Source organism: Pipistrellus hanaki (assembly GCF_964339955.1).
Source record: "Pipistrellus hanaki genome assembly, chromosome: 8".
Taxonomy (NCBI): domain Eukaryota; kingdom Metazoa; phylum Chordata; class Mammalia; order Chiroptera; family Vespertilionidae; genus Pipistrellus; species Pipistrellus hanaki.
The window spans coordinates 46,188,231-46,212,628 of NC_140510.1; the positions used below are offsets into that span (position 1 = coordinate 46,188,231).

A 24,398-nucleotide genomic window follows, 5' to 3' on the forward strand; every position below is an offset into this window, starting at 1 on the left:
TCCAGCGAGCTGGAAGTTCTCCACACTCCGTACTTCAAGGATTTTTATGGAGGCTATATTATATAGGCTTGGTTGATAGAATCATTTCCTTTGGTGATTTCAGAGAGGAATGGAGAGAGAGTGATAGAAACATCAATGATGAAAGAGAATCATTGATTGGCTGCCTCCTGCATGCACACCCCCCTCCCAACCACAGCCTCCTGATTCATAGGTTGATGCTCAACCAATGTGATACACCAGCGGGGCAAATATATATATATTTTATCATAAATTGCAATGCCACACCATCTGCAATAAACATGATTTAAGGTGAATAGTTGAGGAAAACTTGGAAATACCTGTGATGGGGATAGGTTAAACATTTGCAGTGAAAAAATTGTAATTAGGGTAGTTGGGTAAACTTTAATATAACAAAAATAATGCACATTGACTCAAGTAAATCCTTGCTAACACAGGTTTTTGTGCACTGTCTCCCCTTTATAGACCGTTGGAGCGATCCAGTGAAGATGTGGATATAATCTTCACACGGCTGAAAGAAGTTAAAGCTTTTGAGAAATTTCACCCAAATCTCCTTCATCAGATTTGTTTATGTGGTTATTACGAGAATTTGGAAAAAGGAATAACATGTAAGAAACTCAACTCCAATAGTATACTTTTATGTCCAGTTTGTGCTTATTTGTGGTTTTTCGGTAGGGATAGATAGCACATGGGGTATTTATGTGCCAAATATTTGAGCTTCAACCAAAGGTATTAGATTGACATTTCCATCTACTTTGTTTATTCAGTTTCATGTAGGCATTTCCTTAACTCCTTTGTTCACAGCATGTAAATGGCTCTTCCAGGTCAGCCCACATCCAGATGGAGCTGGAAAAATATTTTATCTGTATCCTTAGAAATTCAAATAATTATTTCTCTAACCCCAAAATGCGATAGTCTGTAGGATCTCACATAAAGATAAAAGGTCACTTAACTAATAGTAATGTTTTGAAATAACTTCAGTGATACTGTATTCTACATGTGAATAAGGGGCAGGGAGAATAAAACGATGGTTAGCTGCATTTGTATAAAAGTATTTTCTTGTTAAAACATTAATGCTTTTCTATTTGTTGGATTCTTTATGTTGCTATAACAAAGCACTCCCATCCTACTGGCTTGAATAATCAATTACTTGTGTAATAGGAAAAATCAATTACTCACATGCCAAAATTCTTGAGCTAGGATGGCTTCAGGGTTGGCTCAATGACATTATTAAAGTCCCAGGTCTTTCCCATCTTTCTGTTTGTTGTGTTTTGCTATATATCCCAGGTGTTGGCCTCTGTCCTTAGACTTGTCCTAGTGGATCTAAGACAGCTGCTGCTGTTGGAAGCATTACATGATGATGCAAATCATCCTGCTAAAGGACTATTTCTTGTGACTCTTTTTCACAAGTCCCACAGAAGACTTCCTGTATTGGCTAGAATTGTATCACAAGCCCATATCTAAACCAAATCACCTCAAAGATAATGGAACTGCCATGATTGAATTAGACCTATCTCCTTATTACCCATTGGAGCTAGGAAAGAAACTCTTGTTCTGAGCACTTGGCCCTTGAAGGAGGATGGAAACATATATAACTCTTATATATATGATGTTCAGTTAGATAAAAGAAAGGGAGGGCATGGTTCTGGATGGGAAACCAACAGGGTCTGTCACATCATTCTAGAAAATGTATAAGACTAACAAAATAAAAATCACCTGCAATTCCCAAACCCAGAGATTACTGTTAACACTGTGTGTATCCTTCAAGATGTTTTCCCATGTGCATGTGCACACACACACACACACACACACACACCCCACAGTCACACTTCTATTAAAACAATCATTCAAACATATTATTACTATTGATATCAGAAATTTCATTCTCTTGGGAATGAAACTATTTTCTGTTTCTTAAAGCCATTTTCAATATGTTTTTAAAAATTGATTTCAGAAAAAGGAAGGAAGAAGGGGAGAGAGAAACATCAATGATTAGATAGAATCATTGATTGGCTACCTCCTGCATGCTCCTTATTGGGGATCAAGCCTGCAACCCAGACATATGCCTTGACCAGAAATCGAACTGTAAGCTCTTGGTTAATGGGTCTGTCAATGCTCAACCACTGAGCCCCACCAACCAGGCTTAAAGCCATTTTCAAAATGAATCTAATATGATATATAATGTGAATTTGATTGGCAACTAATAATGTCTTTTGGAGCCATAGGTTAAAGCCTTAACTCTAAATCAAGTCACTTGCAAAGGCTAGGAATAGCAGTTATTGGAGAGGCCAGCTATAAACTCATCAATTCCCCATCTGAAGCTTATCATTGCACTTGGTGGGATGCCATTGTCAGTCCTTTCCTTTCCACAGCATGCCTTAGTCAGGGAGTTTAGAGCAGCTTGTCACATTAAGTATGGCTCCCAGGGCCTGCTGTTATGCTAGGAGCACTGGCCTTGCCAGAATCCAGCTGTCCTACGGAGTCCTCATGTGATTTCTCATTGAGTCACTAGACCTCTGACTTTAACTATGAAAAGAATGTTAAAATGTCAGATCATTCCATCTGATTATTTAGGTAGAATATTTAAAAGGATTGTTGGGTTTGTATGAAATTTAAAAAAAAAGAACTTTATTGATTTTTATCTTATTTATTTTAGAGGGAGAGAAAGAGGGAGGGAGGGAGGGAGGGAGGGAGGGAGGGAGGGAGGGAGGGAGAGAGAGAGAGAGAGAGATACATCGATCAGCTGCCTCCCATGCACACCCCAACCGAGGATCAAACCCAAAACCTAGGTATGTGCTCTGACTGGGAATCAAAAACCGGCAACCTTCTGGTGCAGGGATGGTGCTCCAATCAACTGAGCCACACTGGCTAAAACTGTATGGAATTTTTGAACCAGTGTTTCAGAATGACTTTCCCACGTACTGGTGTTAACATGATATGGGAAGTAAGGTTCTATCTAAAATCTAAAGGTTTCCTCTCGGAGAGTACAAAAGTAAAGCAAAATTAGGTTTAGAAATTCCTGATGAGAGAGTCATTTTCAAGGAGCAGTTAACTCCTAATGCCTAAAGCAGTGAATTTATTTAAACAAGAAAAAAACAAAACAAAAACAAAAACAAGGATACAGACAGTGATAATACACTCATTAAAACTTTTAAAGCAGATTTTAATTTTTTTTAAATCATTCATTGTTTAGCTTCAAAGGAGACATTCAGTCCTAGAAAACACTTTGCTTTTAATAGAAATAGACTTAAGAAATTGGGGTAGTGGTCTGGTTTTATTGAGTCAAATAACCTTGTTAATATGTGCCCTATCTATAATAATAATTTTCCAAGAATCATAATATAATAAAATGCCTTCAAGATAAATTGCATAGAACATCATTCTTCTTAAATTCAAAAAGTCATATGGTATTTGGTTTATCATTCCTTATTACTGCTCTATAAACATGAGTTATGTTTAAATAGAATTCCATTTCATAGAATATTGAATAAATATGATATAGCTTTGTTGATAGATGAGAAAAAGAAAAATATGTCACGTTCTTGTGGGAACAAGCAGAGAAGGAGTCATAAGCTCAGCTAAGTTTAAGTCTCACTTGCAATATCAGTAAGAAACTATCAGGTCATATGGTAAAACCCTCATAGTTACATTACTGTTTCTTTTTCAGTATTTCGTCAAGGTGATATTGGCACAAACTGGTATGCTGTCCTGGCAGGGTCTCTGGATGTAAAAGTATCTGAGACCAGCAGTCACCAGGTAAGATGCCTTATTCCCCTCCCCCCCTTTGTAAAAGTAGGACTTATTATTATTTTTAAATAACACATTATCCCTATGTCTTCTATGCCATCAAAATTACATTTCAAACCTTTTTCCTTTTTCCTCTAGTATGAAGTTCAAGTGTTTGATTTCCTTTATTAAATTACTCAAGAACCATACACATTGAATGTTTTCTGTGATTTGAGTATGGTGCCAGGTGTTGGAGCATGAAATTCAGGAGCCCTTACCTGCATTCCAGAAGCTTGCTGTCTGTTGGGAAATGCAAACAATTCATTTGCAGTGTGATAAAATGCTGTTGTGTAAGGTGAAATGTGAGCAAAGAGGGAAGGAGAAGCAAGTCTTACTAGGTTTCTCCTTAGAGCCTTCCTTTATCTGGTGTCCTGACTTTTCTGTGTCCTAGAAGTGACCACCCTGTGGCCTTTTAGGTTGCTCCAGCAATTCGGGAAAATGTGGTCTATGCAGCCCTCTTACAATTTCTCGCTATTTTTCTACCTCATCTTTCAAATGTAGGAGGGCAATAATGACATTTCCCCTTAGAGTGCAGCACTGGCTTCCTTTATCTTCCTTAGTCACCTCTGAGGAGCTTGGCATCCTAAAAGATAAAACTCATGTTCTTCTCCCCTCCCCACGTGATAATATTTGTGAGTATTTAAAATTGGACTCAGAGCCTCCTTTCACATCTGCACTGACTCTTACTCCATCGGTAACCCATGTGGCCAACATGTACAGAACCTTCCCATTTGGAGCCACAGACATTAACTCTCAAAAGAATGGCCCCCAGAAGCCATCGTCAAGCTTCAGTATGAAAATGGTCCAAGTTTTCTATCCATATGGTCGGGACTTAAGTTAAACACAGAGGAAAGATAACTGGCTAATTGTAAAATCAGAACGAACTATCAAGAAACATCAAAGAAAAAATTAAAGGGACAAACAGCCTGTCGCTGAGTGCCATGTGTAAGACCGTGCTCTGAGCCTTGTTCACATGTAGCACTCTTCAACTGTGAGAAACGTTCATGATATACTAAATCTGAGATTTAAATTTTGGAGTAACTTACATGCCTATTGGAGACGCCCATGTTATGCCCATCTAAAAGCCCAAAGGGTGGACATTTAGAGTTTGGAATATAGGTGCCTGTGTTACACCCACTGTTAGATTTGTAGAGTCTCAGGCCAGGGCCAAAGTCCTGTTTAACCCACAGCATACTTTTTCTATGCATCAAAGCATTGAAAGTTCCATTAGAGATTGCCTGGAACCTGTACCCCCAATCCCCGGCCTTGAGGGTACTTCCCTCTTGCCCTCTTTCACAGGGCCAGTTTCTCTTGGATTTCAGCGAGGGCCAAGGTGAGAGGTAGGTTTTGATTCTTGTGAGCTGCCTCATTTTCCCAATAACACTGAGAAGAGCTAGCTAGCATTTCTTGGATATCTGCCATGCTCTAAGCACTTAACAGGTGTTTTGTTTGTTTGCTTTTTTACCACTTTAATCCTCACAGTAACCCTATGAGATAGGTCATAATTACTGTTTTCATGTTATAGACGAGGACACGAAGGCCCTAAGTAGTTAAATAACCTGCCCCAAGTAACGTATCTAGAAATCAGGGGAACTAAGATGAAAACACAAGCGGTCAAGCATCACGATATATACTCTTAGCCACTGCTCCCAATACGTGGGAGTAGACTCAGAAGTATGCCAAAGCGCCCACCTTCTACCAGCAGACTGCTGTCCTGGTGGGCGCCCTCTGGCCTTTTGCTCAGAGCTGCTCCTGATGCTTACCTTCACCCGGCTCACCTGTGTGGTTGTACGGAGGGGACCAGGCCTGGGGGAGGATGAGCCTCCTTCTCCAGGCGGTCCTGAATGCGCAATGATGGAGAGAGGGGAGAAGCTGAAAAGGGAAAGGTGAGGAAAGAGAGGGAAAGGAAAGAATATGAGAATTAAAGAGGATATGGCTGAGAAGGAGAGGAAAACAGGGAAAAGAGATGAGGAAAGAACGATAATAATAATTTAAAAAAGGCAAGGCAGATGTACCTAAGGGATGATTAATCACCAGAAGTGATGAGTTGACACAGCAGATGTTAAAAGCTGTGTGAGATTTTGATGGTATTAAAATAGTATTTGGCCAGGGGCTCTTGGACTATTGCCCTGGACCAATTATCTCTCACCATGTGGTCCCAGCAAAGAATAGCTGAGTAACACTTTATTAGCTGTGGCTTTAAAAAAAAAAAATAATTTTTAACAAACTTTTAATTCTAGATTTTAGCTGTGGTTTTAACCTCAAACCTGAGAACTTTCCTAAGCTGGGCGTGGCCATCTCTTCAGTTGTTTGGAATCATTAGCTTTGTATCAAAGCTGGCTTCCTGCCTCCCAGAGTACGTCACCCCTCGGGCTTTCTGGATTGATTTTATAGTCACTAAGACATAAGGATGATGGAACACAGTGCCCTCTAGTCCTCCAGCACTCCAGAGAGCGGCTGGAGGTAGACAGAGGGCCCGGCCTTTTAATCAGCTCTGATGGGCAGGACATGGTGTCAGCCACGTGGGAGGAAGAAGCTAAGGAGAATGAGCAAGACAGATGTACCCTATTCCAGGACAAATTGCTTGAAAAGGAGAAACAAAAAAGTGATTTCTACCAGAGCTGGCCTTTTCATGGGTTCTGGGTCTCTGCCCTCTAGTGACGTGGCCAAGTCAGAGTAGTACATTATATTAGGGTTCTCCAGAGAAGTGAGACCAAGAGGGAATAGACATATGAAGATTTATTTTAAGGAATTGGCTTATGGGGCTGGGAAATTCCACATTTGTAGAGTAAGCTGACTGGCGGGAGATTCATGTAAAAGGTGATGCTGTAGCCGTAACTCTAAAAGCTAGAAACCCAGGTAGAGTTTCTGTGTTGCTGTCCAGAAGCAGAATTACTTCTTTGGGAAACCGCAGGGAAATCTGTTTGCTCTTAAGGCCTTCACCCACACTATGGAGGGCAATCTGCTTTACTTCAAGTCTACTGATGATAAATGTCCATCACATCAAAATTATTTTTGTGGCAGAATTAGACCGTCTGAGGAACTGGTTACTATAGTTGGCATATAAAATTAACCATCATATTCCCCAATGGGAGAAAAATGGGGTTGAGTGATGGACCATGGGAGTAGAAGCAAAAAAAGACCTGGAATTTCTATTCCTAGAGACCAGTAACAACATTGCTAAGCACCTTCATTGTGTCACACGGTGCTAGGGGTTCAGCGAACATTTACTGACTTCATCTTTAGGCATTTATGTCCTATTTTATAATTGAGCTTGAAAATAGAGTTCAGCAACATAGGTATAATTTTTTCTTGGACCAAATTAAAATTTGAATTAAGACCTGACATACTCCAAATTTTATGTTATTTTTACTGTTCACACATTTTAAATGGTGGGGATGGGCAGTTAAAAAAATGAGAAGGAGGAAGAGGAGAAGAAAAGTTAAAAGAGTCTAAGAATTAAGGAAAGAGATAGGGCTGAGGGTCTTGCTTGCTTACCTCTTCATTTTCATTCCTCAAGTCTCTACCTGCCCTGCATGTCTGTCTTACCTGAGTCAGAGTTCAGAGGAAGGAGATGGTGGTGATAAATTCTCACACTTAACTCTGAGTTTCAGCCCCTCTTTGGGGTGTTAGCTGAGCCAGAACGGTGAGAAGAGAGCAGGAATAGATAATGGTAGTGGAGCGCCCACTACAGGCAGCTTTGCTTAGAGCACTTTGCAAGCATTATTTCACTCTACTGCCTGCTCCCATTTAGTGCTATCATTAGTTTCATTTTACTTGTAAGGTGCTAAATGACTTGCCCAAGGTTACACAGCCATTAGGTATCAGAGCCAATCTTTGTGATCCTGGAGCTCAAGTTCTTGACCAGTTTGGTTGTACAGTTGCCATCCAGAAGGAATCAGGATGTGGGGAGGAGGAGCTTTTCCTCTACAGCTCCTGCAGTCACCCTCCTGCATTTCTGCTTCCAGCTCAGAGCTCCACACCTTCTCACCTCAAGAGCACCTCACATGTGCTTCCTCCATCTGAGGCATGCTATGGGGGATGGCCCACTTCTCACACTCTGCAGAAACCCGTGGGATGAGGGCCCTCCTTCCACCGCCTTTCAGATTAGGAGATACATGGTGAAATGAGCATGTTCCATTCCCTCATAAGGCTTCTGGGTTAGAGCGTGGGGTAGGTAAGTATGGATGATAAGGGAGGGAGATTGAGGTACAGTATGTACAAGGTAAAGGTGAAATGTTAGAATTGGTGTTGATAGGATTTATGGGGAGTTGAGAGTTAGGGAGGATCCTGCCATGAATAAAGAGGTGGATGGCTATGCCATTCATTGAAATAAGGAACACATAATGAAGAAGGATTCTGGCACACTGTTTTTATATTATATATTTATTAGGTGATATTGATTTGATGGAATTTTTTTTCTGAACAAAATCATTCTATTTCTTTTATATAGTTATAGGAAAAGATGACTAAATATACCTTTCAAAAATACATAGAACATAAATATCTTATTTGTCTCAGAAAATTCATATTACCTTCCCGTCTGTTTCAATGCAATATTACTTTTTTGTCCCTTCCCATCATTCCCTTGTCCGTTTTTGCTCACTGAGTTAAGAAAACACAGCTTTTTGCTCTCTGAATGGTTGGATTGGCATGCTCTTTTTGAATTCTTGGGCTCTTAGGTTGAGGGTTACACATTTCGTATTGATAATATCATCCAAGCAAGTAACTCTTATAGTTTACAAAGCATTTCGCTTGCATGCTTTTGTCTGAGCCACTCTTTTAGGCGGTCCCAACTCTGCTAGATTTTGCTCAAGTCACAGGTCAGTGAGTGGTCTGTTCAAGATGGCTAGTGGTGACCCATAGAGCCGGAAGTCACCATGATTTTTGCACCCAATCAGGCCCTGCCTTGCCACCCTTAGCCATGGCCAGCATGTGCTCCGTTTGCCCGGTGCATCTTTAAGGGGCCTGCAAAGGGAGCTTGTCACAAGCACCTCAGTACCATGGGTGGTGGTCGTGGTGTTCAAATCCTGCCGAGCTGGGTTAGAGCCATCTTCCTCCCACGCAGTCCGGCCAACTCTGTGCTGCTTCCCGCTCTTCTCTTTGCCTGAATCTTCTACCCCAGCCCCAGGCTTCCAGTGTGGCCTGGTGTTAGGAACACCAAAGCCCCTGGTGAGGAGGGGGACAGGGGGCCCTGCCTCTTGGAGGCCCACCCTGAGGAGCAGGTGCGATGTGCTCTCTTTCTTTTGTTATGGCCTAGAAACCATGTTTGTAATAAGAATTTTGAGAAATTATACATAGACTATTCTGCTATGATTTTGATGAAATTTTATTAATTTATTTTTTAAATCCTCATGAGAATATGCTTTTATTGATTTTTAGAGAGAGTGAGGGAAAGAGAGAAATTGATATGAGAGAGAAACTTCAATCGGTTGCCTCCCATATATGGCCTATCCGGGGATTGAGCTTGCAACCTTTTAGTGTATGGGACAACGCTCCAACCAACTGAGCCAGGGAAATTTTGATGGAAGTTTAAAGATTACTACCTTGCAAATATCTTCCTTCAAATCATATTGACTCCACCACTCATGAAACAAAACCTACCTCAGAAACACTCTCACTCCGATCAAAACCTACTCATGAAACAAAACCTACCTCAGAAACACTCTCACTCCAATTGTCAGAGACGCCTCCCCCAGCTTCCCACACACTGCTCCCGCCTCGGCCAGTCTCTGTCTTACCCCCTGAGACTTAGAATGCCCAGAGAGGACCTGTTCACACACCATTCCCCACCCCAAAGTGTCCCCACCTGGCTCAGGTAGCTTGCACTTGGCAGCACAGATCCTATTAAGGGTTAATCTTTCCAGTTCCCAGAGACACTTGGCCCTGTCCGCAGTCCCTTACCTAAGCTTAGCCAGGACACTCACACCTTCCGGTGCCCACAGCGAATTCTTGCTCTCAAGGACCTGCCTGTTTGGGTGTCTGAGATTTTACATTCCCACGAGAATGAATACTATGGGTATACTTTCCTCCCCCCGCCCATTGATATGTGAATATATTTAGGGTGAAAAGTGAAAATTGGTACAAATTATAAACAATAAACTTAAAAATAATAAATAGGCTTATAAACTGCACTATGTCAAGTAACAATATCCAACTCTCTCTCCCTCTCCCTCTCTCTCTCTCTCTCTCTCTCTCTCTCTCTCTCAGACAGAGAGAGAGAGAGAGAGAGAGAGAGAGAGAGAGAGAGAAAAGGTCCTGCTCTTTGCAGATTTTAGAGGTGAGGGGGCTTTTGGGCATGGCAAATGTTGAAGTCCTGGATACACACAAGGCTTTAAATTGATCTTCACATCAAAGAAGTTATAATATGTTTCCAGTCATAGCAAAGTAGAATTTCGGATGGCTGTTTGGTGCATACAGGTTCGTGCTGCAAAATAGAGAATGAGCTGATGTATTAATTCATTAAAACATCTATATCTCTTTAACAGATCTCGTTTGAATTGCAAATAAATACCTAATGCAAAACACAGTGGTTAATATCAGACGTTTGAAGTCTTCCCTGTGCCACTTAATTACTGTGACCTTAGGCAAGTTAGATTACCTATAAATTGGGGATAGCAGTTCTATCTTTTTTTTTTTTTTTTAAATATATATTTTATTGATTTTTTTTACAGAGAGAAAGGGAGAGAGATAGAGAGCTAGAAACATCGATGAGAGAGAAACATCGACCAGCTGCCTCTTGCACACCCCGTACCGGGGATGTGCCCGCAACCAATGTACATGCCCTTGACCGGAATCGAACCTGGGACCTTTCAGTCCGCAGACCGACGCTCTACCACTGAGCCAAACCGGCTTCGGCAGCAGTTCTATCTTAAATGAGTTAGTGGATATGAAGCACGTAGCACAAAACTTGGCATAGAGCAGGGGTTCTGGTGCTTTTTTCCCTTCCATTTCCAGAAAGAAAAGTTAATTGCCCAGAGTGGGAAATGCTGGTGATGGCTACACCTGCAATCTGTAATTTTACCACAAGAGGGAAGTGCTAGCATATAAAATGGACTCCGTGTTGGAAATGGCAAGTTTAACAATGTTGTTCGGCCATTTCTTGGGATCAGAGAACCTGAGCAGCACTTGGCCTTGGCCATCATTTTATACCTCCCCCCATCTGTCTCTGTGAAATCCTCTGGCCATGCTTAGCCCGATTTTGGGGAAGGATCTTTTACTGGTAACTCCGACCCCCCCCCCCCCAAGTAAAATGTGCTTTTATTTACCCTCTCTTTATCTCTCCATCAAAGATGTTTTTAAGCATTAGTTTTGTTTACAAAATGTAGAGGACAGGCAGGTTTCTCTTTTAGATGGGCCTGTCTTTCTCTGTCTTTCTGTTGTTGCCTGTCTGTTTCTTCCATTCACTCTCATTTCACCCCATTATTTTTAGACAGAGAACATTACAATTACCGGGAAACATTTTCTGAACACATTTATGGAGCCAATAAAACTTGGATGGTGCCAAGCCCACGGTGGTAGTTGGTAATCTCTTGCTACTTGTCTACGCCCAGGTCATATTATTTGTTCAAAACCGATCAGGTTTATGTAGCATCCTGCACCATATGTCCACATACAATATTTGTGTTTTTGCCATGTAATTCTTTGTTTGGGTGGATGCAAGATTGAGCAACAGTGCAGCACAGACTGGTCCTCTGCTGACTAGGGTTGGCCTCCCTGTTCAATGATCACAAGGCCAGTGCTGGTCCATCTGAGGGCACCTTTCCGCAGCCAGAGTGCCTGGTCCCGTTATGCTGTGTCGAACACTCCGATTCCAGGGAAGTGCTCGAAAAGTAACAGATCTTATCTTTCCTACTTATTAGAAAATCCACATTGGACTTAGAACTATTTTTGCCTTTGTGCTTGGAGATAAATCCTTTAGATGGCAAGTGCTCTCTAATGTCTTGACAAATTCAGAGATTAGGCTCCATTAAATTTTTACTTTTTAAAATAACTTGGAGCATTCAATAAATTTCAATACTAAATTCAAATCTATGAAACAAACACAGACACTACCAAACTTAATGGCAAGAGTTGCTTATAGTCCTAAAATAAAATTTGTAAAAATATTTGCCTTGTGAAAATTTGTCTCTTGAGGTCTACACACTTGAAGGACCGATTTGTTCCTCAATGTTAACACATCATGTATCCAAAACAATAAATGTGCTGTGAGGTGAACTCTTCTTGAGTAATATGGGAATGAGGTAAATATGCATAAGTGCACAGCAAAAGAAACCATCAATAAAGTAAAAAGTCAACCTATGGAGTGGGAAAAATATTTACGAACCACATATCTGATAAGGGGGTAATATAAAAAAATATAAGGAACTCATACAGCTCACTCACAAAAACACAAGCCAATTATAAAATGGTCAAAGGATTGACTAGACATGTCTCCTGAGAAGATATATGAAAGGCCAACAGGTTCATGAAAAGATGCCCGGCATCACTAGTCATTAGGGAAATTCGAATTAAAGCCACGATGAGATGCATCTCATGCCTGATAGGGTGCTCGTCATCCAAAAGATAAGACATACTGGTGTGCATGTGGGGAACAGGGAGCCCTTGTGAGCTGTTGGTGGGACTGCAGCCACTATGGAGAACAGTACAGGGATACCTCAAAAAAAAAAAAAAAATAAGAATAGAACTACTGTGTGATCCAGCAAATTGAATGCTGGGAATAATGAAAACACCAAATGGAAATGATATCTACACCCCCAGGTTCATAGCAGCATTGTTTACCATAGCCACAACATAAAACCACGTGCCATCTATCGATGAGTGGGTACAGAGATGTGATGTATGTACAAGGGGATACTACTCAGCGATAAACAGTGAGGACTCCTACCATTCAGAACAACACGGATGGACCTTGAAGGTGCTATGCTAAGTAAAATATGTCAGACAGAGAAAGACAAATACCGTGTGCTCTCACTAAGATGTGGAATCTAAAAAAAAACAACACAAAACAAACAAAAACATAATAAAAAGATCAGATACCCCTTGAAGTTATAGGACAATTAAAAAATCTTAATGTACTGATCACTGAGGATTCTTTTGTTTATTTGATTGATTGTTATTTTAAGTTTCATCAGGCTGTCTGTAACTTGTGTCAGCTGGATTTTAGTAGACGCTTATAGACATTATTTGCAAGGCACATGTTTATTAGCTTGGATATCAGTGACATATAATCACTGGCTTTCTTAGCACCATTCCCATTTTCATACCGTAGCTGTGCTTTATAATGAAACAAGCAAATAAAATGCCTCATAAGAGAATGCTGCCTTATGAAAACTCAGTATACCATAATTCTGACATACAAAGCAGATAAATTAAGGGGTGATTAGTAGCAGAACGAAAGGATTTTTTGATTTCCAGCAGGATTCATCAGAAGGGTTTCTTTGAATACAAGCTCCCCCAGAGAGCTGAAGTGTTTTGCAGATCATTCAAACCACTTGACATCCAAACTGGGCGTCAGAGAAACTTGGAATTTAAGTGTTGAAAAGCCACTGTTAATGGAAGATTAACAGGAAATGAATATAGAGCTTCTCTGTTACTTAAATAATAGAAAAATACAGGGTGTCCCTAAAAAATGTATACACACTTCAACAGCTGATGACTCAGTTTTGAAAATGAAATGTATTTTAGTAAACAATTCCTTTATAATTATTCAAAGTGTGTATACATTTTTGGGGACATCTCATATAATATGCTCTTTAGAAATTTTGATAGCTTAAATATGGCTGTCAGAAATAATACTTCCCTTTATTTATGGAGCGCCTACCATATGCCAGGAACCATACAGAACTCAGTGTATATATTATTTTATTTTTATTGAATCCTGCTAATAATCTTATAAGAAAGACTCTTTCCATCCCACAAATGAGGTACTGTGCAAAGCATTCTAAATACATCTCACTTAACTGTTGTGAGGAATAAATGAGGCACCATAGTCAAGTGCATGGCACATAGTAGGATACTCACCCACGTGGCGATCTGTATGGGTATCGATGTACAGTAGGGTGAGTGCTGATAAGGCTAAGCGGGTAATTGAGTGTTGTAGAGGGTAGGGGAAGGAGTGATCACGTGGACTGGTGAATAAGAGAGAGCTGGATCAGACTGGGAGAAGAACCCAGGTGACCTATCAGTGACGTACCATTCTTTTGAGAGCCCACACCCCTAGTTATGTAGAAGAAGGCCTGAGACCCACTACTCTTTACTAATACAGTGAAGTCTTCCCACGTGTCACCCAAGGGATACTGCACGTACGATGTGTCTGATGCAAAGCAGTAAGCAACGAGCTGGTCTCTGTGTCCCTGTTACACAAGTCTCTTTGGCAATGCTGTTCGACCAGTGCCTCCCCAGAGGCCTCAGTGTAACTTGGGACTCAGCCATGTTTGGCTAACCCACACTTTGTTTTGGGTTTCTCCAGATGCTGAGCTGGAGATAATGATGGGTCCTAAGTGGGGTTTTTTTCTTTTTCTTTTCTTTCTTTTTTTTTTTTTTTGGACATGACCCTGGGAAGCATTATAAAGGAGTAGGGAAGTGAGATAAGTGAAGGAAAGTCAAATAAAATTGTTGATAGGAGGATTTCCACTGTGGGCAACTGAGCTCACTCCCCAGGGGACCTTCTAAGAAAGCAGGTAGGGTTAGAAAGCCTGGGTACTTCACTTTCCTACTCTCATGCTTCTTGGGGGAGGGTGTACTGTCCAGGCATTAACTGCCCAGCATTCTGCCCTCAGGTGGAGCTTTGCAGAGGTGTGAAAGGCAACCACCCAGAAAGCTAAGTGATGGGGGAGGGAGCGGACAGGCAAAGGGATGGGGACATCTGGCAGGACTCCAGCAGCATCTGCTAAATCCACCTTCGTATATTATAGACATTCAAGTTTTTAAATCTTCATTTCACATTTGAAAGACCTTAAAATAAATTGCCATCTTTTCCCAAAATAGGACATTTCTTTACTATTATTAATATATATTTTTAAAAAGTATGTTTTTGTTGATTTCAGAGAGAGGAAGGGAGAGAGAGATGAGAGAGAAACATTGATTGGCTGCCTCCTGCACACCCGCTGCTAGGGATCGAGCTTGTAACCCAGAGCTGTAACCCGGAAATCAACCTGTAACCTGGAAATCAACCCTGAGCTCCTGGTTCAATGGTCGGCTCTCAACCAGCCGGGCAAAGTTGTTAATATTTTATATTTCCTGAGTAGGTGCTGCTTCCTTTCTTCAGTCTCTGTGTCACTGTAAAAATTTTCTTTCAGGTGGCCTTTATTGTACTTTTGCATTAGATTTTGCGGACAACTTTAGAAATTTGTTATGTGGATAGTGGCAGGAATAATATTTATGACCCACCCCTGTCAAGTCTTAAAATAAAATTTAACCCTGGAAAGAACAGATTAGGCAACAGAATCCTTTCCGAAGGGTTCAGAAGATAAAAATGAAGTAAGCTAATGGCATTCTCAAAGGAACCTGACACGTTAGAGAATTCATGAAGGTCTGTGATTTATCATAATCCATCTTGTGCTTTCATTAGAATTTGAAAATCACTCCAACGTACCATGCTATTGCTGACTATTGACATGTCAGTTCTCAGGATATGTTTCTGGCTAAATTTGTTTGCAACTGACTTTCTGGAAAATTTATTAGCAGGCTGTTCTTAATTTCTCCCCTAATCTTTTATTCTTTTCTGAGATGTTATTGATTTCATTTTCCTGAACACAATTTTACAGGGTAATATCTGTGCAGAAGCAATTTGCTATGGTTCAAGGAACTGGATTCTATGGGCATTTGCCTTAGTAATGTGATTATGGAGTCACTAAGCTGATCTTAACAACATTTGCCCATTATGGTGTATCAGATGCATGAAAGGAAAGCTGTGCTTCTAACTCAGGATTACCCTTGTGTGTCTCCCTTGGTCGGTAATGCCTGGCAGAATTAATGTCCAGGTGATTTTGAGCGGCTGTTTGTATTATTCAAAACCAGTTAGGATTAAATCCTAATATTATCACTGATGTTGCATGCAGAGAGTAAATGACTTTTTTGGGGTACACCTTAAGAAACCTTTAAATCATTAATTCACAACATTTCATAAACTAGCCATCCTGCACTTCATCAGATGCTGTTTTTGCTCTGCTGTGGCTGCAGGAGGCAGCACGATACAAAAAGCTTAGGATCTATCGTCAGAGAGCAGTGGTTAGGACCTGACTGCTTTACTCGTTATACCTGCGTGAACTAGGGCTGTGTGAATGAACCACTCTGATCCTCAGTTTCCTCATCTCTTCAAGACAGACGACAAAACAGCATCCCTCTTCCAGTTTCCTACTTAAGTATTGTCACTGCTTCTCACTTAAGACCTTAGTTTGTTTTGAAAAGATTTCCCCTCCCTTCTTAAAGCAGATCGTAGTCATTTACAAAGGTAGTCTTGTCCACAAAAACACTTGTGTGGGATTATTACTAGTAGCTTTATTCATAACATCCCCACACTAGAAACAAGGCAAATATCCACCAGGTGGAAAACGAACAAGCCAATTAATTGTAGCATCTCCAGGCAATAGAGAAGTACACATCAGTAAAAGGGAAAATAAACTACGGGTCCATGCGAAAACCTGGATGAATCTTACAGACATTATGTTGAGCAAAAGAAGCCAGACATCAAAGAGGGCATATTGTCTGATCCCTTTCACATGAGTTTCTAACACCAGCAAAACTCCTTTATGGTGACAGGAATACACCCATCGCCTCTGAAAGGAGGGTTTTGAAGGGAAGAAGCATGGTGGGACTTCCTTGGGTGATAGAAATGTTGCTATGTCTTGCTTTGGGTCAAAACTTATTGAACTGCGCCATTAAATCAAGTGTTTTACTGTATACAAATTATACTTCAATTCAAATAGAAGACAACTCACCCATCCGGTAAATGTTTCATTTTCTAATGGCCGGTTTTGGGGACTCTCAGGACGCAGTGACCATCTGTACGCTGGGGATTGGAACGGCCTTTGGAGAGTCAATTCTGGACAACACACCCCGCCATGCGACCATCGTCACCAGGGAGAGCAGCGAGCTGCTCCGCATCGAGCAGAAGGACTTCAAGGCGCTCTGGGAGGTGAGCCCCAGGGCCTCTCTGTCCATTAGTGTGGTGGGGGGGGGGGGCCTGCCACGTGGATAATGGCATTACAGTCGGGCCTTAATGTGTCCTGTTCTGAGCTGGCAGGTGGAATTTAATTTCAAAACTGGTGTTTGAAATAAGGAAGTGAAAAAGCCATTTTGACACAAGGGATCTTTTTTTTTTTTTTTTTTTTTTTTTTTTAATTTAGTGCTTGCTCAATTTTCTGTAGTTTGACATACCTTATAATTATTTCTTGAATGACCATAGAGCGTTTTGTGTATTTCTCCCCTCCTCTCCCACAGATGTGTCCTTAAGCAGGGAACAAAATACTTTGACATTTCCTTTTGCATTTTAAAAATCATCATTGACATGTTCCCTGGTAAAGTGGGACGAATGGGGTTAACATCTGCTTCATCTAAATGCTTTTAAAAAAACACAAACAACGATGTGCCCCATAATAAGGTATGAGAAATGAGGGACATAAAGATGTCTGGTGAGTTGCCAACTTCAAAATGCTTAGGTGGCACAGCGGTGGATGGATGCAACGGGCCCTGGTGGCGTTAGCATTTACCGCTGCTTACCAGTGCCCCTGAGGGTACTGCACTCATTTCTAAGAAGTGCGGGGGATAAATCATCACGTACAGCAATGGCAGGCGGAGCACTTAGAAAGGCCCAGCTAAGCCTTGCATCTTTCATGCTCATTCCTTTTCAGTTCTTCAAGCTTCTGATTTGAACCCGCGGTTGTTCCTTATCTTTGTCCTGGGCTCAGTGTGTCCAAGTGTTAACCCATTGAGCTGGCAGGCTTCGCCACTTGTGGCTAAGATTTTAAAATTGATCTAAAAAGAATTTTGTGTAATCAAATCGTTTCCTCCAGAGCCAAACAAATGACAGATGCATTCAGGGAGCAAGCCTGCCGGCGAATGAGTGATGCTTTGCCTTAAAAGTCCTGCAAAGCCTTGGAGGGCCTTGGTGGTGAAACCTGTTACTTTTATTCTTGGCAGTAGTGAATAAATTGCGGGGTTACTTGTTTGAAATGCTTCCCTTAGAAAATATTAAAGAGCTCCTACCGCTCTGTAAAGTTCAGAGACAAAAGCTAGTTTTAGGAAGGCAAAGCTGAAGTAGGTTTGCATGAGGTGTGTGTGGAGAGGCTTTTCTGTCAATTAAAATGGACTGAGCTTGAGGCAAACAAGCCATTTTTTGGATCTTTCACTTTAAAAGGTAAACTGAAAAAGTCTGTTCCCAAAAGGAAATTCAGAAAACCGGCTTAAGAACAAAAAAAGCGTCCCACCTGTGATGTGTGTCATAGCTGCTTTCTGCCTGTGATGATGGATTCAAACTGCTGATGGTGATTTGGAGAAATATTAAAAACTTACTGTAATTAGGAGCCCTCAGACTGTGAAGGCAGTTCCTGAGAAGTTGCTACCCGGGAAGATTGAAAATATATAGTTAAAACATTTTAAAACCTAACAGAAAATAAAAAGAATAATACAGTCAACACCTGTATACCTGTACTTAGATCAATAAATGTTAGCGTACAGCCATATTTGGTTCATATTTGTTTTTTGTTTTTGTTTTTGGAGCCACTCTAATGTAAATGACAGACATTGTGACATTTCATCCTAAAGATTCAACATGTATATCTGAGAAATTAGAATATTCTGCTACATACCTTTACCATTATCTCACCTGTAAAAGTAACAATATCCTAATATCATCTCACACCAACTCTAGAGTTCAAATTTCCTCAGTTGTTCCATAAACATCTTTACAGTTGCCCAAATCAGGCTCTCTCTCTCTTTGTCTCTCTCTCTCTTTCTTTTTTTAATTCTCACCTAAAGATATATTTTCCATTGCTTTTCAGAGGAATGGAAGGGAGGGGGAGAGAGATGGAAGAGAGAGAGAGAGAGAGAGAGAGAGAGAGAGAGAGAGAGAGAGAGAGAGAGAGAGAGAGAGAGAGAGAGAGAAACATCTGTGTGAGAGACTTGCATTGATTAGTTGCCTCCTGCACTCATCCTGAGCAGTGCCTGGGATTGAACCTGAAACCCAGGTATGTGCCCTTGCCCTGTAACCAAACCCATGACCCTTTGCTGCGTGGGCCAACACTCTCACCGCTGAGCCACATCAGTCAGGGCTCCTTTTTCCTTTCTCTTTTTTTTCTTCATGGCATTGACTAGTTTGTAATTCAGCTATTTATTACACTGGTTAAAAAAATATATATCTGTTAGCAAATCTGTCAGCCAAATACCAAAAGGGAAAGATTATGAATGGAGGGGTTACATAGCTTCAGAATTCAGGTAGAAGCCTCACCAAACTGGCAGAAGGCAGGAAGAAGGCAGTAGACAGGTGAGCTGGACACTGCCTCTCCTGTCAGCGAGGGAAGGAGCTCAGTGTTAGGCCATCGGGTGTGAATAGTAAATATTAGGTAACCTGCCTCATGGGTCTGAATGTGAATGTTCACCTCACCTGATTATTTACTTGTGAGGAATGCCATGGTCGGCCCATTATATGGCAGCAACCTTGTATTTAGCCTGTATCCTTGTCTATGCCCTTGATGTCACCTACTTTTATCAAACGCGAGAATCAGGAATCTGGTGACTTCTTCTAACTCTGAAAATTGTGGTCCCTACTACTAACAGGTAGCACAGCCTAAAAATAGCTCTTTAATAGGCCGGACAAATAGTCTATTTTAAATCTTACACTTGGACTTGCATGGCAGCACAGAACTGGGGAATCCTGCCTCCTTTCCTGACCAAAGGCCAATTTCCCAGGCTCTCCACTGGTAGACATACACTCATGTGAGATTTTGGCTTCTATTCAATTTCAGCCCAAATACCTCTTAGTTTATATTGTCTATTATGTTCTAAGTCAAATTGGTAGCACCCAGATTATTAAAAAAAAAATCGTAATCTGATTGGAAGAATTATTCAATAGTTTCTACAAATGCACAAAATTAAATAAATACTCCCCAAAATATAACTGAGGTAGCAGCTTCATGCTTTTCTTGGTAACCTACACCTTTTCTAATGAAAACTCCTTTCTTTTTTCCTCCAAGTTTCAATTGCCAATTTGCGGTTGGATCTGAGGGTGCTGGGTTGTTCCATCGTAAAGTTAGCTCATATTTTCTTAGCTTAAGTGAATCATAGGAAATTTATTGAGTTGTTCAATAATGCTTCCCTCTTCACATGTCTTTGATATTGGTACTTAATAAAATATATTAACCAGGGTATAAAATATGTCATTTTCAGTAGCATCTCAAAAGAGAGAGGGAGAGGGAGGGACGGTGGAAGGGAGGGAAGAAGAGAGTAAGGGAAGAGACAGTTATGTTTATGGATTTCATTCAGAAGAAAATTAGTTTAAAAGTCTTGGAATATCACTTTTAGTTCTTGAGGCAATTATAATTCAAACTCTTTGGCACTGGTGACATTGTATACCCTCAGGAAGGAGGTTAAATGGCAAAGTAGTGAAGTGCAGGCTTGGGAGTTTTAAACCACTTATTAATATTTGATCCAAGATTGTGGGTATTTATGCTTGTTATTGGCATTTGGAATAAATAAAAGACTGATTTGTTGTCCAATTCCATGAATTTCTTCTCAGCACATATAATTTAAGAAGGTTTTCAATGGTTAGAACAACAACTGAGGAATTTTTTGGTTTTCTTCCTGGCTTTCTGTCCAATGCTGTGTCTGCATAAAGATGCTTTCAGCTTTGTAGCATGCTCGGGCTTCCTGATAAGGACCGTTCCAAATACAGGACATGGAATGAGGAGATGAGTCCAGTGTGCTCAGAGAAGTAGATAGAGAGGCACGCTTGAACAAATCCATAAAAGATACAACCAAGAGGCCCTTGACCTAGTGGTCTACCACCTGCTTACCTGTGCTTTAATGGCACAAACATCATTCTGGACAAAAGCTTTCCTTTGCTGTGAACCCTGTTTGAGCATGTTCAAAATAATTACATATTACATTTGTGAATAAATTACTTGGAAGTTTAAAGACAGCAATAAAACAACAGTCTTTAAAAGTAAAAGCAATATTTTAAATTTGTAATCTGACCCATGTCACAATAAAAGCTGTAATTGTCACCCAGAAACTTCTTATCACACTATTGTGATTTGATTTTAACCAGGGCAAACCATGTCACAGAGAATCATTGCTCAGGTATAATGATTCTTTTAAATGTTTATTTTTTATTTTTTTAAATCTATTGATATAATTGACTATAACATTATATTATATAGTTTCAGTTGTACAACATGATGATTTGATGCTTGTATATATGGAGACATGATCACTACAATGAGTCTAGTTAGTATCCATCATCATACATAGTTACAATTTTTTTTCTTGTGATGAGAACTTTTAAGATTTTTCTCTCTTAGCAGTGTTGAAATATACAATGCAGTATCATAATTAACCATAGTCATCAAGCTTTACATTATATGTCACCGTTCATTTTATAATTGGAAGTTGGCACCTTCTGACCCCCTTTTCCCATTTGATCCACCCCCCACCTTACCACTAGCAACCACCAGTTTATTCTCTGTAACAAAAGTAATGCTTGATAAATTATGTTTATTGCCCAAATGTGTCTGTGGCCTCAGTAAATATTGTTGACTGAGAAAAAAAAATCTGCTTTATGGAATATAAAGCTGAATGGGAAAAATAAGAGGTAAGTTCATGTTTCTGTCTTAAGAAAAGAAAGCAAATTGTAAGCAAGGATATTTCTAAGATTTATTTCTTAGAAATAAACACACACACACACATACACACACACACACACACATATTTTGTCCTCACCTGAGGATTTTTAAAAATATTTTTATTGATTTTTTACAGAGAGGAAGGAAGAGGGATAGAGAGTTAGAAACATCGATGAGAGAGAAATGTCAATCAGCTGCCTCCTGCACAGCCTAAAACCAAGGTACATGCCCTTGACTGGAATCAAACCTGGGACCCTTGAGTCCGCAGGCCGATGCTCTATCCACTGAGCCAAACCAGTTAGGGCCCGAGGATATGTTTTTATTGACCTTTTTTTTTTCTTTTTTTTTTTTAGAGTGAGAGGAGAGAGAGAGAGAGAGAGAGAGAGAGAGAGAGAGAGAGAGAGAGAGAGAGAGAGAGAAAGAAACATATTAATAGATGTGAGATAGAAACATCAATTGGTTTCTATCATACATACCCCATCCAGTGATCGAACCTGCAACCTAAGTACTAGTATGTGCTTTGATCGGGAATCGAACCTGCAACCTTTCTGGTGCACCAACCAGCTGAGCCACCAGCTAGAGCAGTGAATATTCTCGAACATTTTACATCTATCTCTAGTACCTCATTTTCAGAGTTCTTTTTTTGTCTTGATTCTCCCAGATGTGTTGGCAGTTGTGGGACTGTAAAGCTTTTTAATTATTTCTATTTACTGCCTCTTTTGGATTATATAAGGAGGAAAGAAAAAGCCCCTTTCCATTAATAATTTTTAAGCCACTATGAGAATAGGAATTATTGAGATGACAGCAGCTTCGCCTTTGCTGATGTGCTTTAAAAACCGCATTAGAATAATACATCTTTCAGAGGCATCTGCTCCTGCTTGAATAGGCTTGATGTTCCTATCAGTCGTGGGCTGTCAGAAAAATTAAAGGCAAACACTTAACACATAATATCACAGAATGCCAAAAGCTCAGAAGTTCTCTGGGTGGGTGTTATCGCTTCCTTGAGCATGCAAACCTTTCACTGTGACATTACTGCTAGGCTTTGCAGGTGGGCTGGCATTTTAGGTGCCTGTTTGGTGGTCCCGGGCACCGAGGCAGGCCTGCAGGATCCATCCTCACACCGGCAGTCACCTGCCTGCCTGCCTGCCGGCCTGCGAGTGCACAGGGACCCACCCCCTCCGGCGAGGATTCCTGGGGCCCAGAAGCCCAGGGGCCTGCGCCCTCCCAAGGCAGAAGCCTGTGCTTACTTTTGGCCACTTAGGATCTCGTCCTGCAGGGTTACTTCCCAGGCCAGAAACTTGCATCAAAAGGCCAAGAAAAATACACCCAAAAATAAACATGAAAGCCAAGACTTCGTGCCAGGAACTCCAGCCACACACATCCTGTTGGCTGCCTCTCTCGCCTCTCTCCTTGCAGTTCGGATTCTTTTAAAAACGGAGCGGAAACCTGTGTCCATGAGTGGGACCTACGTGTCTGCGCCTCTGTCCTCACGCTTTTCCGTGAAGTGACAAAGTGGTTCAAATCCAGAAAGGAAGGGAGTGAAGTTATTAGGAGGAAACTAAAATTGAAAAAAAAAAAGTATATAGAGGAAGTCTTTTCCGATTGCTTTTGCTGCCCGAGGTTCCCTGGAGAAGCAGCAGCACCGGCTTCCTCTCCATGGTCTGAGGTCCTCTGCGCAGGAACAGACACGGTCAGGGACTCATCGGCGATGGAGGTGCGCTCTGCTGTCCACACACAGGGCAGACCCTCCCTGGATGCCTGAGAGATAGAAAAAGAAGGACGCATGCCCTACCAGGTCAGAACGGGCTTTTACAGAATTCTTTAGTGGGGAGGCGTTCCGTGTCACCGTCTGCATTTGGGCCTGGGGAGTTATGCTCGGAAGCATCTCTGGCTTCTCTCATTAAGTTCCACCAGATCTGAATATGTTGCACAGCCCCGGCATAATTGGATTTCATTTTTATCTGTGGTGTGCATGTGTGTGTGGGGAGGGGAGGGGGCAGTGGGCAGCTCCCTTTTTTTTCTTGTTGTGAAGGATGTTTGCTTAGCCTGATGATCTTAAATATGTTTCTGGAAGATAAACAGAGATAGCTGTTCATACCTAGGCAGAGTCACATTTACCACATTTACATGAAGTCGATGTATTTAGCTGGTGACCCATTTGAATGGCATGTATTAAAAATGAATTTTGGGCAGGGAAACAGATTGAGAGCGATGGTATTTCACCCTCTGGGCGCCCAGTAGGTGTCTTGTCTGCCGCCTTCAGACCATATGAAGTCCTTACTGTGTGTGGGAATTCTGCTACATTATTGATGTCTTGCCGTCCCTCCGGCTCCGCAGCTATGACCTCACTGTTCCTCAGAAGACGACCAGGGGGTCTGAGCAGATCAAGGCCAGGCTGGCAGGTGCCAGCGATGCCCAGATGCTGCCGGGAGGCCTGCTGGTGGGGTGCTGTGAGCAGCGCTCACTCCTCAGCTGATGCTCATTTGGGTGTTTGTTCCAAGAACATGTGGTGGATACCCTGGCCTTCTAGGAGGTTCTGTTCACAGAGGGTCTGAAATCCCGTCCGTGGCTGTGCATGCGCCAGCACGCTGTTGACGCCTCGCTCCCACCCTCTCCCCTGCTTCTGCCTGGCAGTGGCCCTCCTCGGTGTCTCAGCTGACCTTCTGGGTGGGTTCTGCCTGCTAAAGGGCCGCTCCACTCAATGTTAATTAATGGATGCCGCTTTGACCATGTCATCTCTGAGGAGCTTCTGCC

The 24,398-nt window shown here is 41.4% G+C and overlaps 1 protein-coding gene across 4 annotated transcripts in view; it reads left to right on the plus strand.

The window, feature by feature from the left end:
- RAPGEF4 (Rap guanine nucleotide exchange factor 4) overlaps positions 1 to 24,398 on the plus strand; it is a 244,770-nt gene that overhangs the window by 37,297 nt on the left and 183,075 nt on the right. For 2 of the 4 annotated variants that reach the window (XM_084892292.1, XM_084892293.1), the window contains exons 2-4: positions 484 to 626; positions 3,686 to 3,774; positions 16,796 to 16,942. In XM_084892292.1, coding sequence (XP_084748418.1) covers positions 484 to 626; positions 3,686 to 3,774; positions 16,796 to 16,942 — 379 coding nt within the window. Of the gene's footprint in view, positions 1 to 483; positions 627 to 3,685; positions 3,775 to 16,795; positions 16,943 to 22,240; positions 23,440 to 24,398 lie in introns of those variants that run through there. The other 2 variants (XM_084892297.1, XM_084892294.1) reach the window with 1 other exon arrangement.